Below are 16,203 nucleotides of genomic sequence, written 5' to 3'. Positions count from 1 at the left end.
AACTGTTTCGGGGCCCCAGTATGCAGAAATCTTCAAATACAGTGAGCAATAATGACATATTTATGCTGAATAAGAATAACTTTTAGGTTCTTGGCCAAACATGCTTGGGATTAGCATAAAGTGGGCATGTCTGAACACATAGAACCCATTTTCATTTGGATATTTTAAGGTCTAAGGTCAAGGGACACCTTTGAAATGGTCAGTTTTTAAAGTTATAGCTTAAAACGGAGCCCACCGCCTAAAAGAAAACAGGTGTCAAAAAGTCAGTGGGTCGTAGCATCGCTAAGAGATTAAAGGAGGGAATTGGGCGTAGTTATCAGGCTGTTTCAAGGATGGGTACCATTTATATTTGAATTGGTACCTAGAATTTGGTACCGGTAAATTAGGAACTGACTGATTTAACGTGATGCGGTCGGTGCCCTTACAAGCCAAGAGTTTGGTCCACAGCCTGAGCTGTCCTGGGTTCAGGCTAAAAGAAAGCCATTGTTGTTTGGGTTTTGGTCGAGTTTGGAGTGAACTTTTTCAGGTTCAGCTTTTTAGGTCTGATTAAAGCTCCATCACATTTAGCCCCATTTAACCCGGCCGAAAAGCGGCAATGCATTTTTGGGTTGCACACAAAATCCACACACCCAGTTTTCGTCATACTTACTTTGAATAGTATATTAATATGTGATTTCGAACACAGCCTGAGACTTTGCGTAACTCATGAGTGCGGCCGGAGATATACTTGCTGGTAACGATGTGTTTGAACGATGGTTGCCAGTTTGGAGTGCTGGTTGTACACATCATCATTAATTAATGCTAGATCTGCAAGATGCAATACACACTTGAGCGGTAGGGACAGTGTGGGAGCAGACTTCATTATTGTTGGACGTGCTTGATTTTAATTTTAACAATATAATAACCTCCTGGAGTGTTGCCATGGTAATAACTGGTTGCTCTTTACAGTCTGATTTCTCTACTGGATTCCTCCAAAAACACATATTGTTGTGTGAACACATGGTTAAACAGCAAGTATAACTCCAGTCTACGTCATCATGTTCAAATGTTTTTCCCTTGTGAAAGTAAACAAAGATTATGAACAATAAAGTGTAAATATCACCTGTTTCCTGTGTCTGTGATATGGACGGTGGCTCGGAGAAAATCGTCAACCGGAGACGAGGATTTCCACCAACCTTTTAAATCTTATGATGGCTAATTATTATTATTCATTTGTTAAAAATGAGAATCTATTTCTGTCCACTTCTGTCTTTATAATTTCTGAAACAAGGGGTGATTGTTTAAAGACTTTTGACGCTAAGTCTCCGTTTTTATTAATTGTTCTAACATAGCAACAGTAACCGTGTCAGTAACTTAGTGCTGGCCAATCAGAAGAGAAAATACAACAATCCTGTTTCACTTCACACCCGTCCAACCAGAGCGATCAAGGATGTCAGGTGGGACGATAGAAAAATATTTTATGATTTGTAAATAGTTGCTCAACTAGCTTCATATGTTTCCTCTCACTAACTCAGATTTGTCAGTTTAGATTTAGAGGTATGATCCACTCTGACTGCAGCGATGGTCGACCGTCTCCTTCAGGGTTTGAGGCCTCCGAAGCAGACGTACTTGACGTCCAGGTAGTCGTCGATGCCGTACTTGGAGCCCTCGCGACCCAGCCCGGACTCTTTGACCCCGCCGAACGAGGCCTCCGGCGTGGACAGGAGGCCCTCGTTGATTCCCACGATCCCCGTCTCCAACGCCTCCATCACCCGCCAGATCTGACTCACATCCTGTGAGTAGCAGTAACCTGAGAAAATAAAAGAACGTCAAGGTTGAAAACCAGCAGGGAGAGATCGGCAAACACCAAGACAATAGCACCCAATGGGGCCTTTTAAAAGTGTTCATGAAAAATTGGCCTAAAAATCCTTAAAATGGGTAAATAACAGTCTGTTGATACATGAGGGAGAATAGTTTGTCCAAAAATAGCGAAAAAACACCATATTTTAGGATGTCCAAAAATGTCGATTTTTGTCAAAATTGGTCAAGTTTTAAAATGCCTAAAAATGCTAGAAATGGCCAAATTATAGTCTGTTTATATGCATTAGAGCATAATATGGCCAGAAATTACAGAAAAATACCAAATTATAGTCTGTTTATATGCATTAGAGCATAATATGAAAACAGAAAAACACCAAATTATAGGATGTCCAAAAACGACCCCCAAAAGAAAAAGTCATACTATAGCATGTCGATATTTGTCAAAAATGGTCAAAATTTAAAATCCCTAAAAATCATAGAAATGGCCCAATTATAGTCTGTTGATACATATTACAGGATAATATGACCAGAAATGTCAAAAAATCACAACACATCACACTGCCACCTGCTGACCAAACCACGTTACTGCAGCTTTCTTTGTTTGCTATAAACCAGCTGATGGAAACTCACTGATTCACATTATCTTTCATGCAACATCTCAAAACCTCGCTTAGACTTAAGTTTTCAGCAAAAACAGCTGTGTTTCCATTTGTTTGTCTACAGTTGAATGTTTGCAGGAGGAAGGAGCTCTCACCGGCCAGCCCGACGTTAGAAGCGTTAGCGATCGCCAGAGCCTCTTCCTCTGTGTTGAACCTGAAAATCACAAACAGTTTGGGTTGGTAAAGAGATTTCATTAGTATCAAAAATACATAAAAAGTCTTAAAAACGGTCTGTTATGGTCTGTTGATACACATTAGAGCATTATATGGCCAGAAATGACAGAAAAACACCATATTATGGAATGTCCAAAAAAGACCCCCTCAGAAAAAAGTAATACGATGATATGTCGATTTTTGTCAAAATTTGTCAAATTTTAAAATGCTTAAAAATGTTTCAAATGGGTCAATTATACTCTGTTGATACATATTACAGAATAATATGGCCATGACGGTAAAACACCATATTATGCAATGTCCAAAAACACAAAATGTTGTTGTGTTGTGTTGTTGTTGTGTCGTGTTGTAGTCAGAGACCTGATGACGGGCAGCAGCGGGCCGAAGGTTTCCTCCTTGGTGCAGAGCATGTCTGTGGTGACGTCAGCCAGCAGAGTGGGCTCCATGAAGGAGCCGTCCAGACGCTTCCCGCCCTTCAGCACCTTCGCTCCCCTGGACACGGCGTCTGAGACCTGCTGCACCACCTGAGACACACGCACGCCCAGCTGTCAACTGCATGTCCATTTTGGTCACAAATTGTCAAATTTTAAAATGCCTAAAAATGCTAGAAATGGCCCAATTATAGTCTGTTGATACACATTAGAGCAAAATATGGCCAGAAATGACAGAAAAACACCATTTTATGGGATGTCCAAAAATGACCCCGTCACATAAAAGTCGTACTATAGCATGTTCATTTTTTGCAAAAATGGTCAATATTTTATAATGCCTAAAAATTCTTGAAATGGGTCAATTCTAGTCTGTTGATACATATTACAGGATAATATGGCCAGAAATCACATAAAAGCACCATATTATGGGATGTCCAAAAATGACCCCTTCAAGAAAAAAGTCATACTATAGCATGTCGTTTTTCGTTAAAAAAAGGTCAAATTTTAAAATGCCCAAAAAATGCTTTAAATGGCCCAATTATACTCTGTTGATGCTTGTGGGAGTATAGTTTGTCCAAAAATAGCGAAAAAAAACACCACATTATGGGACGTCCAAAAATGACCCTATCAAAAAAAAGTCATACTATAGCATGTCGATTTTTGTCACAAAAGATCAAATTTTAAAAATTCTTAAAAAAGGTTCAAGTATAGTCTGTTGATACATATTAGAGCATAATGTCAGAAATGACAGAAAACCACCATTTTATGGGATGTCCAAAAAAAAAAAAGTCATACTATACCATTTTTGTCAAAAATGGTCAAGTTTTAAAGCAGTGTATCCCAACCACTCCTGTCTGAGTTCCTGTAGAATGAAGCAGGAGTTCACCTTCTCTGCAGCTCTGCTGTTGATGAGCGGCCCCTGGGTGGTGCCGGGCTCCGAGCCGTGACCCAGCCGGAGCTCGGCGTCCATTGCTCGGCCCAGCTGCTCCACGAAGCGGTCGTGGATGCCGCTCTGCACCAGGAAACGGTTGGAGCACACACACGTCTGCAGGAGGAAGAAGAGAGAACATCAACACCTGCTTCATAATGTCATTCATAATGAATTTATTAAAATCAGGCATAAACATCCATTCGGACTCAAGGATGAACTGACTCAAATTTGGTGTTTAAAGGCTAAAGGTCAATGCACTGTGACCTCACATCGATCCCATTCTCATGAATGCAATATCCTGGTAAGGCCTGGAAGGAATTTTTTTATATTTTGAAATAAACATCCACTTGGACTCAAGGATGAATTGATTCGATTTTGGTGTTTAAAGGCTAAAGGTCACTGCACTGTGAGCTCACATCCACCCCATTCCCTGAATGCGATATCCCAGAAATGCCTGAAAGGAATTTCTTAAAATCAGGCATAAATATTCACTTGGACTCAACAATGAACTGATTCAAATTTGGCGTATGAAGGCCATAGTACACTGAAGGCTTTATTCAGACTCATGCTACCTGTCCAGAGTTCCTGAACTTGGAGGCCATGGCCTCAAACATCCATTTGGACTCAATGATGAACTGATTTGGTGTTTAAAGGCTAAAGGTTACCACAATGTTACCTCACATCCATCTCATTCTCGTGAACGTGATATCTGGGAACGCCTAAAAGGACTTTCTTAAAATCAGGCATATATTCATTTGGACTCAAGGATTAACTGATTCAAATTTGGTGTATAAAGGCCAAAGTAGACTGAAGGCTTTATTCAGACTCATGCTACCTGTCCAGAGTTCCTGAACTTGGAGGCCATGGCCCCGCGAACCGCCACGTCGATGTCAGCGCTGTCGAACACGATGAAGGGGGCGTGGCCTCCCAGCTCCATGGACGCCTTCTTCACCGTGTCAGCAGCCATTCTGAGCAGCACCTGAGGACACATTTAAGAGGAGGAGGAGGAGGAAGAGGAGACAGTATGTATTTAATAAATTGCAAAATAACATGAAATAAAATTGAAAAGAACAAGTAGTTCAAAATGGTCCTTCAGTCATTTACAGTTGTTGAGTAACATCACTGACAATAATATTTTTTTTGAAAAGGTATTTTTTTTAAATATGAATGCAATATCCCAGAAACACCATATTATGGGATGTATGTCAATTTAATGTATTTAATGTATATCAAATTTTAAAATGCTTCAAATAGTTCAATTATAGTCTTTTGATACATATTAGAGCATAGTATGGCCAGAAATGACAAAAAACACCAAATTATGGGATGTCCAAAAATGACCACCTCAAAAAAAGTCCTACTACTGTATAGCATGTCGATTTTTGTCAAAAAAGGTCAAATTTAAAAATGCTTAAAATGGGTCAATTATAGTCTGTTGATGCTTGTGGTTGTATAGTTTGTCCAAAAATAGCAAAAAACCTCCATATTATACGGTGTCCAAAAACTGAAAAAAAGTCGTACTATATAGCATGTCGATTATCGTCCAAAAAGCTTGAATTTTAAAATGCCTAAAAATGATAGAAGTTGGTCAATTATGGTCTTTGAGACATATTAGATCATAGTATGGCCAGAAATGACAGAAAAACACCATATTATGGGATGTCCAAAAACTGAAATAAAGTCATACTATATATAGAATGTTGATTTTTGTCAAAAATGGTCAAATTTTAAAATGCCTAAAAATGCTTGAAAACGGCCGAATTATAGGCTTTTGATACATGTCCTAGTATAGTTTGTCCAAAAACAGTGAAAAAACACCATATTATGGGATGCCCAAAAATGACCCCAGTCATACTATGAACCAGGGAGTCTATAGTTTTGGCTGAATTAATATTGGGTCTCACCTTGCCGGTGGCGGTGGAACCAGTGAAGGAGACGATGGCGACCAGCGGGTCGGTGCAGAGAACCTCCCCGACTGACGGAGTCTTCTCTCTGGAGCAAGGAACCACGTTGAAGACCCCCGCCGGGATCCCCGCCTGCTCCGCCAGCTGCACAGCAACACTTTGTTTTATTTGGTTATTTATTTATTTAGAAGGATCCCCATTAGCTCGTCCCTAAAGTGGAGCTACTTTTAGTGGGGTCCACATTTAAAACATACATAAATAAAATTAAAAATATATATTCACATAAAATGACAAGTATATTCATTCCAATCATGGCATCATAGTTTGACTGATTACCAACATAAATAAGCTAAAGTAAAAAAGTTATCATGTCAGGAGTATTTACATCATACAATGTCGTACAGTGTCACACATTCATCATACAGTAATAATTTAATTGCAAACATCCCTATAAAAGTATAAAAGTGTCACACATCAATAACACTTCGCTTCCCTCTAATGTTTCAAGTAAGCTTCACCCCAGTGCTTCTTTATTTTTTTGTTGGATGTTTTTAATTTCTGTATTTAAATGGTTCCATGACTTCATGGCTCGGTATTTCACAGTCCGTTTAAGGAAATTTGTGTGCACGTTAGTGATGAGACACATCAAAGGGTTAAATAAGGAGCAGTGAACGTGTTAGAAGTGTGCCGACCTCAGCCAGAGCGAGCGCTGACAGCGGCGTGTCCTCGGCTGGTTTCACCACCACCGTGCAGCCGGCAGCCAGAGCAGCTCCCACCTTCCTGGTGATCATCGCGCTGGGGAAGTTCCACTGTGGAGCAACAAACACACTGACGCCATTAATTAATTGTTAAAGAGAGATCTCCAACATACTTCTACCTGAACTCAAGGATGAATTAATGATTTTGGTGGTTAAAGGACAAACTGCCATGTGAACTCACATTCAATGCAAAATCCTAGAAACGCCTTGTAGGAGTTTATTAAAAATCAGGCATAAAGATCCATTTGGACTCAAGGATGAACAGACTCGAATGTGGTGTTTAAAGCCTAAAAGGTCACCGCAATGTTACCTCACATCCATCCCGTTCTTGTCAACGTGGTATTCTGGTAACGCCGACAAGGATTTTCTTTTTAAAAAAATCAGGCATAAACATCCAATTGGACTCAAGGATGAAAAGACTCGAATGTGGTGTATAAAGGCTTAAGATCACTGTACTGTGACCTCACATCCGTCTCATTCGCATGGACACAATCTCCTGGTAACACCTGGAAGGAATTTCTTAAAATCAGGCATAATCATCCATCATAATCATAATCATCTTGAACTCAAGGATGAACTGATTCAAATTTAGTGTTTAAAGGCTTTTATGACTATTTTTGGTCGATTTTTTTGTAATTGTGTGTCTTTTTTTAGTATTTCTTTTTGTAATTTTTTGTCTTTTGTTGCTCTTTCATAATTATTATGGTCATTTTCGTCTTCTTTTAATTTTGTGTCTTTTTTTTTCAAACTATTTTTGGTCGTTTTTTGTCTTCTTTTGGTAATTTTGTGTCTTTTTAGTATTTTTGTTGGTAATTTTGTGTCTTTTGTTGCTCTTTTATGACTTTTTTGGTAATTTTTTGATGGCGCAAGATAAAAAGACAGACCGGCACATGGACCCCCTGATGGAGGCGTCTGATTGGCTGCTCACCGGTGTGATGATGGAGGACACGCCCACAGGCTGTTTGAGGAGGAGGATCTTTCGGTCTTTGTTGGGCGACGGGACGATGTCGCCGTACACTCGCCGAGCCTCCTCAGAAAACCACTCCAGGAAGGAGGCGGAGTACGCCACCTCGCTCAGAGACTCCTGCAGGGGCTTACCCTGGAACACACAGCACAATATGAGACATTAAATCAGACTAATAGTTGGATTTAAGCTTCTAAAACCCAAACAGGCTTTTCTTTCATTTTTCACTGCAATATTTCAAACATAGAATATCTTATTTGTGCAGAATAACAAAGTTATAATGACATAAATCATGAAAAACAGACAAAATGCAAGAAAAATATTGTGCCTACAAGTGTTACGGATATCAGTAAAAAGTTTGCTACACATATTCCAACAGGTTTCCAGCCTGTAAAATGACCAAAAAAGATGTAAATTGACACATAAACCCAGACAATTACCAAAAAAGATACAAAATGACCAAAAAGATACAAATACGTTTAATTACCCAAAAAGTTTCCTCTACATATTGTACATAGTCTCAGTATTGTGATGTTTCTCCTGTCCTCTCCTCTCTGCTCTGTGTAAACAGCCTCTCCTCACTTTATTTTGGCCAAATTATAAAAAATAAAGTGCAAAAAAGTGTAAAATAAAGTGATTTTAATAAACTGTTTTCAGCTTGGATGTGGTTATCTTTCCTGGTGGAATCAGTAGTCAAATATGATGCATTCAAGGAGTGTCAGAAAATTGAAAATCCCACAATTATTATGGTTTTAACAGTTTCATGCTATGATGAATGGTGATTTTTACATGAAAATACACTTTAATAAACCACAAACCTCCGTGTCAGTCAACAATGATAGAATATGTTCTATTGTGTCTCTACTCACACACTCGAAGGTGATGAGTCGGGCCAGCTCCTCTTTGTGATTGGTCATCAGGTCGAACCATCTCCTCAGCAGGACGCTCCTCTCCTGCAGGACGACCAATCAGAGCTCAGCAGCTGTTATTAAAGTGTTCTTAAATAATTAAAAATCATTTGTCCCTCATCAGTCGACACCAGGTGGACTGGCTGTGTGTGTGTGTGCTTTACGTTTGTCTCATTGTTTGTTTGTTGAAACCAGCAGAGATCAGATCTGACTGGAGGAGCTGAAAATAAACTGTGAACACTGAAACTGTACATTACCTGCTCATTTTATGTCTTTTGGTGCTCTTTTATGACTATTATTTTGTTTTTGTTTTTTATGTTAATTCTGTGTCTATTTTTGGTCTTTTTTGTAATTGTTTATATTTGTAATTTTATATCTTTTGTTGCTCATTTTTGTCTTTTTTGTCATTTTTTTGTCTTTTGTTGCTCATTTATGACAATAATTTTGTTTTTGATTTTTTATGTGCGAGCAGTACCAGTGGAGTGGCAGAGAAGGCCTACGACCGTGTCCCTCAGGGAGTCTTGTGGGGGGTACTGCGGGAATATGGGGCACCGGGCTGGTTGCTACGAGCTATCTGGTCCCTATATAACCAAAGTGAGAGCTGTGTCCGCATACTCGGCACAACGTCAAACACGTTCCCAGTGGGTGTTGGCCTCCCCCAGGGTTGCCCCTTGTCTCCGATTCTGTTGGTGGTCTTCATGGACAGGACCTCAAGGCGCAGCCGGGGTTAGGAAGGGATCCGGTTTGGGTGTTAGAATTGCATCTCTGCTTTTTGCAGATGATGTGGTTCTTTTGGCTTCATCAAGCCGGGACCTCCAGCACTCAGTGGGGCGGTTTGCAGCAGAGTGCGAAGCGGTTGGGATGAGAGTCAGCACCTCCAAGTCTGAGGCCATGGTTCTCTGCCGGAAAACGGTGGACTGCCCCCTCTGGGTGGAGACAGGTACTGCCCCCTCTGGGTGGAGACAGGTACTGCCCCCACTGGGTGGAGACAGGTACTGCCCCCACTGGGTGGAGACAGGTACTGCCTCCACTGGGTGGAGACAGGTACTGCCTCCACTGGGTGGAGACAGGTACTGCCTCCACTGGGTGGAGAGAGGTACTGCCCCCTCTGGGTGGAGACAGGTACTGCCTCCACTGGGTGGAGAGAGGTACTGCCTCCACTGGGTGGAGAGAGGTACTGCCCCCTCTGGGTGGAGACAGGTACTGCCCCCTCTGGGTGGAGGGAGGTACTGCCCCCTCTGGGTGGGGAGAGAGGTACTGCCCCCTCTGGGTGGGGAGAGAGGTACTGCCCCCTCTGGGTGGGGAGAGAGGTACTGCCCCCTCTGGGTGGGGAGAGAGGTACTGCCCCCTCTGGGTGGGGAGAGGTACTGCCCCCTCTGGGTGGAGAGAGGTACTGCCCCCTCTGGGTGGAGAGAGGTACTGCCCCCTCTGGGTGGAGGGAGGTACTGCCCCCTCTGGGTGGAGAGAGGTACGGCCCCCTCTGGGTGGAGAGAGGTACGGCCCCCTCTGGGTGGAGACAGGTACTGCCCCCTCTGGGTGGAGACAGGTACTGCCCCCTCTGGGTGGAGGGAGGTACTACCCCCTCTGGGTGGAGGGAGGTACTGCCTCCACTGGGTGGAGACAGGTACTGCCTCCACTGGGTGGAGACAGGTACTGCCCCCTCTGGGTGGAGACAGGTACTGCCTCTAGAGAAGGAGTTCCAGTATCTGGGGGTCTTGTTCAGCAGTGAGGGCAGAACGGAGCGTGAGATGGAGGCGGTTTGGTGCGGCGTCAGCAGTGATGTAGGCGTTGTACCGGACCGTCGTGGTGAAGAAGGAGCCGTTTAGCTTGCTGCCCCCGTGACCCGGCCCCGGATAAGCAGAGGTCTTTCTTTTGTTGCTCCTTTAAAACTATTTTTCTAATTTTTTGTAATTTGTCTTTTTTTTAGTAAATTTTGTCTTTTTTGGGGAGTAATTTTGTCTTTTTTTTTGGTATTTCTTGGTCTTCTAGCAGAGAAAGTTAGCAGCGACTCCATGGAGTCTTTTAGTTCGACCGAACACTGAACAACATTTTTAAATGAGAACAGAGAACAAACACACACATCATATTTTTAGTCTGCGGCGACCTTCATTATCAAATCGTTGGATCCATATCAGGGTATTATTTATTCATTCAAATAAAAGCTGCAGAATTGAAGATAAACTAATCAGATAAACAGCTTGTTGGCTGAACATTAACTCCATGTTTCCTGTCCAGCAGTTATTAATCCTGACCACACACTCTCTGCCTGTTGGTTTTACAGTCCAACTGTTGTCTGTAGAGTCTGACTTATATTTCTACTGAACACACTCATGTCATCCTGCACTATAAACAACATAAGACAAAAGGCATCCATACAAATATACTGAAAATAACTCAATTAAGATTTTAAGAGGAAATCAGCAGCTGGACTCTGGAGCAGCAGTCAGGATTGAAAGTGTGTTTAGCTTTTGTTGCTCTTTTATGACTTTTTTTTGGTCTTTTGAATTTTTCTGTCCTTTTATAAAGTATTCGTCTTTTTTTTCTTCATGTTGTGTCTTTGTTGCTCTTTTATGACTTTTGTTGTCATTTTCTTGTCTTTTTTGGGTATTTTTTTTTGTCTTTTGATGGTAATTAAATGTCTTGTTGCTCTTTTATGACTCTGTTGGTCTTTTGAATTTTTGTCCTTTTTTCAAGTATTTTTTGATCATTTTGTGTCTTTGTTGCTTTTATTGCTCTTTTATGACAGTTTTTTTGGTATTTCTTTTACTTTTTTTTGGTAATTTTGTGTCTTTTTACAGTATTTTTTTGTTGGCAATTTAATGTCTTGTTGCTCTTTGATAACATTTTTGGTAATTTTGTGTCTTTTTTTGGTCATTTTGTGTCTTTTTTGGTCATTTTGTGTCTTTTTTAGGTCATTCTGTGTGTGAGGGACTGAGCATGTAGAACATCAAAGTGTCCTGATTAAACCTTTACAGCTCTGGTGAAACTCTGAGACGACCTCCGTTATCTTCAGTTTAATGTGTAACAGGACGAGGTCGACACGTTTATGACTCATTTATGACTCTGTGGTTTATACAGGAACAGTTAATGTTTGTGTCTGTGATGAGAATGTTTTGATTGTTAGTTATTATTTAGTGTCCCTCCACCTCCGGTCCTCTCTATCACAACACAACCTGAGACCATTTCCACTCAGTTATTATCTCAGGAAACATTCTAGTCTCTACTTTAGAGTCTTCTAAAGATAATCAGATGTTTGTGAGTAAATAATAAATAATGTCTCATTCTGTTGGAGCAGGTGAGGTTTGATTGACAGGTGGCTGTCATCAGCATAGAAGCAGAACAATGTGTAGCCACGGCAACGTGCTCTGTGTAAACAGCCTCTCCTGTCCTCTCCCCTCTGCTCTGTGTAAACAGCCTCTCCTGTCCTCTCCTCTCTGCTCTGTGTAAACAGCCTCTCCTGTCCTCTCCTCTCTGCTCTGTGTAAACAGCCTCTCCTGTCCTCTCCTCTCTGCTCTGTGTAAACAGCCTCTCCTGTCCTCTCCTCTCTGCTCTGTGTAAACAGCCTCTCCTGTCCTCTCCTCTCTGCTCTGTGTAAACAGCCTCTCCTGTCCTCTCCTCTCTGCTCTGTGTAAACAGATTTTCAGTGAGTTTCAGTTTGGTTCATAATAAAAACATTTGCTTTCTTTTAAACCTTTTTTTAAACTAACAAATATTGACTCTGGACTTGTGTGTGATAAACATCATGTGCTGCTCTTTGACTCATTTTATTTATTTATTTTAGTACTTTGTACCATGGAATTACAAGGCCAACGTTAAAAAAGCTGGACTTTGTGATCTGATGGAAAATTAAACATCGAGCCAGAAAGATTAATAACTTCAGTAATCACTAACAGGTCGACATGACTTCATGCGTCCCATTTTGTTTCTTCAGTTCTTGTTCCAGCATCCGGAACAAGAACTTCCTTCAGGATTAATAAAGTTCTATCTTATCTTATCTTCTCTCTCACACACAGCATTTTATTGTTTTATTTTAACTTTTTAGTATTTATTAACCCAATATTATAATTATTAATATTATTATTTAAAAAGTATATATTTTTACTTATTTAAGATATTGATATTGACCAAATACATGATATCGACACCATGTAATATTTTATTTATATTATATAATAAAATAAGATTGTATCCTGGAAGTACATGTGAGGAGGAAATGAGTCAGTAAATTAAAAAAATAATTCTGCAGAATTAATCGATACAAATACATGTAATTAAATACTGTGCTGATTTTAAAATATATTTTTAATAAATAAAATAAATTAAAAATTTTTTTTTTCCATTTTTAAAAACTTATTTATTTAGTAACTTCAGATTAATTTAATTATTACAAAATGATATTATATTAAATATCATATTATCCAGTGATAAATGATGATTTATTAAATATTACTGTAAGCTGCATCTACAGATACATCATCACTATTTGAATACAAAACATAAAGAAGTTTTACTTGTAACAGTGTTTTACACAGTGGGGTCACCATTTAAAAAATAAATAAGTAAAACGTCCTATATCGTCGTATTTGTTACATTAATGAAAACATGCTACAAATATCCTAATAAACCACTTTATTAATTTACGATCAGTTTGCTGGAACAAACAAAGTTCAATCAAGCCGCCAGCGAGCTGCAGAAGTTCACCTGCAGCTCAGAGTCTCCAAACCAAACTCCATTCAGATATTACACTATTTAACACGGTGGCGTTTACTGACATAATATTCATGTTTGTACACGAAATCAGCACGTTTTCTGATTTTTGGCAAACTTTTTATTTGCTTTAATGTATATTGTAAAGTTAACACTCTTTAAGCTTTTTTAGCTGCTTAATGTTCATGTAACCAGTCAGAACGGGAGGCAGCAGAAACTATAAGAAAATAAAATAAAAACTTCAAGTTTTGCCTTAAAATTATGTTTTCTGGTAGATAATTCATAAGCCGTATTAAAGTCTGGTTGCTACCAAACAAGAAAATACCAGTTGATAAATAATGCATTGTGTTAATCAGACGGAGGAGCAACATTTAATCTGAATTGATCGTTTTTCGAGCGGAGTTCGGCGCCACTTTTTTCACGCCAAACTCCATTCAAATATTTCACAATTTAACACGGTGGCGTTTAATGACATAACATTCATGTTTGTAAACCAAATCAGCACGTTTTCTGATTTTTACATGACTTTTTATTTGCTTCAATGTATATTGGAAAGTTAACAATCTTTAAGCTTTTTTTAGCGGCTTAATGTTCATGTAACCAGTCAGAACGGGAGGCAGCAGAAGCGATAGGAAAATAAATAAAAACTGCAAGTTTTGTGTTTAAAAACATGTTTTCTGGTGAATGATTCATAAGCCGAATTAAAGTCTGGTTGCTACTCAATAAGAAAATAACATTTAATAAATAATGCAGTGTGTGTTTCAGACGGAGGAGCAACATTAATCTGAATTGACAGTTCTGTTAATGGAGTCTGGTACGTACTTTGGCGCTGCGCTGCTTCCAGGACTGAAACGCCTTGAACGCAGCGTCCACAGCCTGCTTGGCCTCCGCCGGGCCACAGTCCGACACCCGGGCTATCTCCTGTCCGGTGGCCGGGTCCAGCACCGGGAACACCGAGGCTGCGGAGACCCAGCGGCCGTCCACGTAGCCCTGCGTCCGCAGCAGCGGAGCGGACACATCCAGGCTGTAGAGGCGCTGCATGGCGGCGGGCAGGCCGGGGAAGAGCTGCCGGAGGAGGCGGAGAGTCCTCGGGACACACACAGGGGACATGCTGGGACACAGCCGGGACATGCTGGGACACAGCCGGGACACACGGGGGGGCTTATATATATATGTGTGTGTGTGTGTGTGTGTGTGTGTGTGTGTGTGTGTGTGTCTCACTGTGTTTCTCCTGCAGCTTTCTGTCGGTTTCAACCAGTCGTTAACCACGTGACAGCGCACAAACACAACCGGAGAGCCCTTCACGGTCCTCTTCTGATGCGTTCAAGGTCCAACATTGAATACTACCAGTGGCGGTTCTAGACCAGTGTTACCGTGGGGGGCCAAGGCAAGTACCCCTGCCTGCTGTGTGCAGTTCAGGGCGGAGCTCGACGGACGTTGAGGTGGGTGGAGTCTTTAAGAAGAGCAGGGTCTGTTTTCTCCCTGTAAACAGCCTGGTTGCTGATTGGATAGAACGCTAAGCAGGATGTGACGAGGTACTCGATGCCACTTGCGCCATTTGTAAAAGCCGGTGAAGCAGTGTTGCCAACTTAGCAACTTTGTTGCTATATTTAGCAACTTTTCAGACCCCCTTAGCGACTATTTTTCAAGAAAGCTACTGGAGACAAATCCAGCCACTTTTTCTGGTGTTATTGGAGACTTTTGGAGACTCGTTCTTACTCTTCTTAAGGAGCCGCGGGGGCCGGAGGCTCTTCTTAACGAGCCGCGGGGGCCAGAGGCTCTTCTTAACGAGCCTTGGGGGCCGGAGGCTCTTCTTAACGAGCCTTGGGGGCCGGAGGCTCTTCTTAACGAGCCTTGGGGGCCGGAGGCTCTTCTTAACGAGCCGCGGGGCCGGAGGCTCTTCTTAACGAGCCGCGGGGGCCAGAGGCTCTTCTTAACAAGCCGCAGGGGCCGGAGGCTCTTCTTAACGAGCCGCGGGGGCCAGAGGCTCTTCTTAACGAGCCGCGGGGGCCAGAGGCTCTTCTTAACGAGCCGCGGGGCCGGAGGCTCTTCTTAACGAGCCGCGGGGGCCAGAGGCTCTTCTTAACGAGCCGTGGGGGCCAGAGGCTCTTCTTAACGAGCCGTGGGGGCCAGAGGCTCTTCTTAACGAGCCGCGGGGCCGGAGGCTCTTCTTAACGAGCCGCGGGGGCCAGAGGCTCTTCTTAACGAGCCGTGGGGGCCAGAGGCTCTTCTTAACGAGCCGCGGGCCGGAGGCTCTTCTTAACGAGCCGTGGGGGCCGGAGGTTTGTTAAGAAGAGTAAGAACGAGTTGAAGCGGCACAGTCCTCCTGCAGCAGTCTCTCCCAGCTGCAGAGCCAGAGGGGATGTTAACCCCTTAGCGTCCACTCTGCAAATTGCTAACAGGCTAACAGTTAGCTCTGTACATTGTGTATATATATATATATACATATATATATATATGTATATATACATAAAAGGAGGTTTAGCGGTTTGGTCTCATAACTTTGAGCCTTTCACTGTATTTTCACTTAATGACGTTCTGTCAGTAACTTCTGTTTCTGATGATACGTTAACGGTGATATTTCTTTTAAAGAAAACATACTTTTCAAACCATTATTCAGTCAAATATTTACCTCGTCATTCTACATTAAGGTGGATAAAACCTGTCATGAAAACACTGTTAAAAATGGTCTGAAAATGTAGTTTGAAGCTTCATTTTGGTCACTTTTTAAAATGTAAACTTTAGTAACTGATGATCTGTTCTCACTCTGATGACAATTCCTGTTTTTACAATTTCTTTCTACGATATTTGTTGTATTTTTGTAGAGTTTTTAAAGCAAACATGCGTTACTAAAATGTTCACAACTAATAATGCACGGTGAGATTTATCCCCAAACACCAGATTTTAATTCCTAATATCGAGGAGGTAGATATCCCCAAATTTGGAGCTTTTATTTAATCTCAAAGG

The 16,203-nt window shown here is 41.4% G+C and overlaps 1 protein-coding gene across 2 annotated transcripts; it reads right to left on the bottom strand.

The window, feature by feature from the left end:
- Positions 1–1,374: 1,374 nt before the first annotated feature.
- aldh5a1 (aldehyde dehydrogenase 5 family, member A1 (succinate-semialdehyde dehydrogenase)) lies at positions 1,375–14,550 on the bottom strand. 2 transcript variants are annotated; one of them, XM_059338823.1, is made up of 11 exons: positions 14,458–14,550; positions 14,059–14,323; positions 8,491–8,574; positions 7,586–7,756; positions 6,592–6,708; positions 5,900–6,043; positions 4,831–4,974; positions 3,951–4,109; positions 2,994–3,157; positions 2,555–2,613; positions 1,375–1,789 (listed from the first exon to the last, which is right to left on the bottom strand). In XM_059338823.1, exons 2-11 carry the CDS (start codon positions 14,275–14,277, stop codon positions 1,578–1,580), a joined length of 1,473 nt encoding a protein of 490 aa, XP_059194806.1. In that variant the 5' UTR covers positions 14,278–14,323; positions 14,458–14,550; the 3' UTR covers positions 1,375–1,577. The 2 variants fall into 2 exon arrangements, with proteins under 2 accessions (XP_059194806.1, XP_059194805.1); XM_059338822.1 differs by lacking the exon at positions 14,458–14,550 and having other exon boundaries at positions 14,059–14,385.
- Positions 14,551–16,203: the final 1,653 nt, after the last annotated feature.

Source organism: Centropristis striata, chromosome 8 (assembly GCF_030273125.1).
Source record: "Centropristis striata isolate RG_2023a ecotype Rhode Island chromosome 8, C.striata_1.0, whole genome shotgun sequence".
Taxonomy (NCBI): Eukaryota; Metazoa; Chordata; class Actinopteri; order Perciformes; family Serranidae; genus Centropristis; species Centropristis striata.
This window is presented reverse-complemented; position numbering and strand designations above follow the sequence as displayed.

What these genes read in the sequence shown, in the direction of transcription:
- aldh5a1 (XM_059338822.1), bottom strand. Translation starts at nt 14,367, where the DNA reads ATGTCCCGGCTGTGTCCCAGCATGTCCCCTGTGTGTGTCCCGAGGACT. An exon ending in AGTTCAGGAACTCTGGACAG is followed by an intron (nt 4,110 to 4,830) that starts GTAGCATGAGTC and finishes TTCCTCCTGCAG; the next exon opens with ACGTGTGTGTGCTCCAACCG. An exon ending in CCGCTGCTGCCCGTCATCAG is followed by an intron (nt 2,614 to 2,993) that starts GTCTCTGACTAC and finishes TGTGATTTTCAG; the next exon opens with GTTCAACACAGAGGAAGAGG.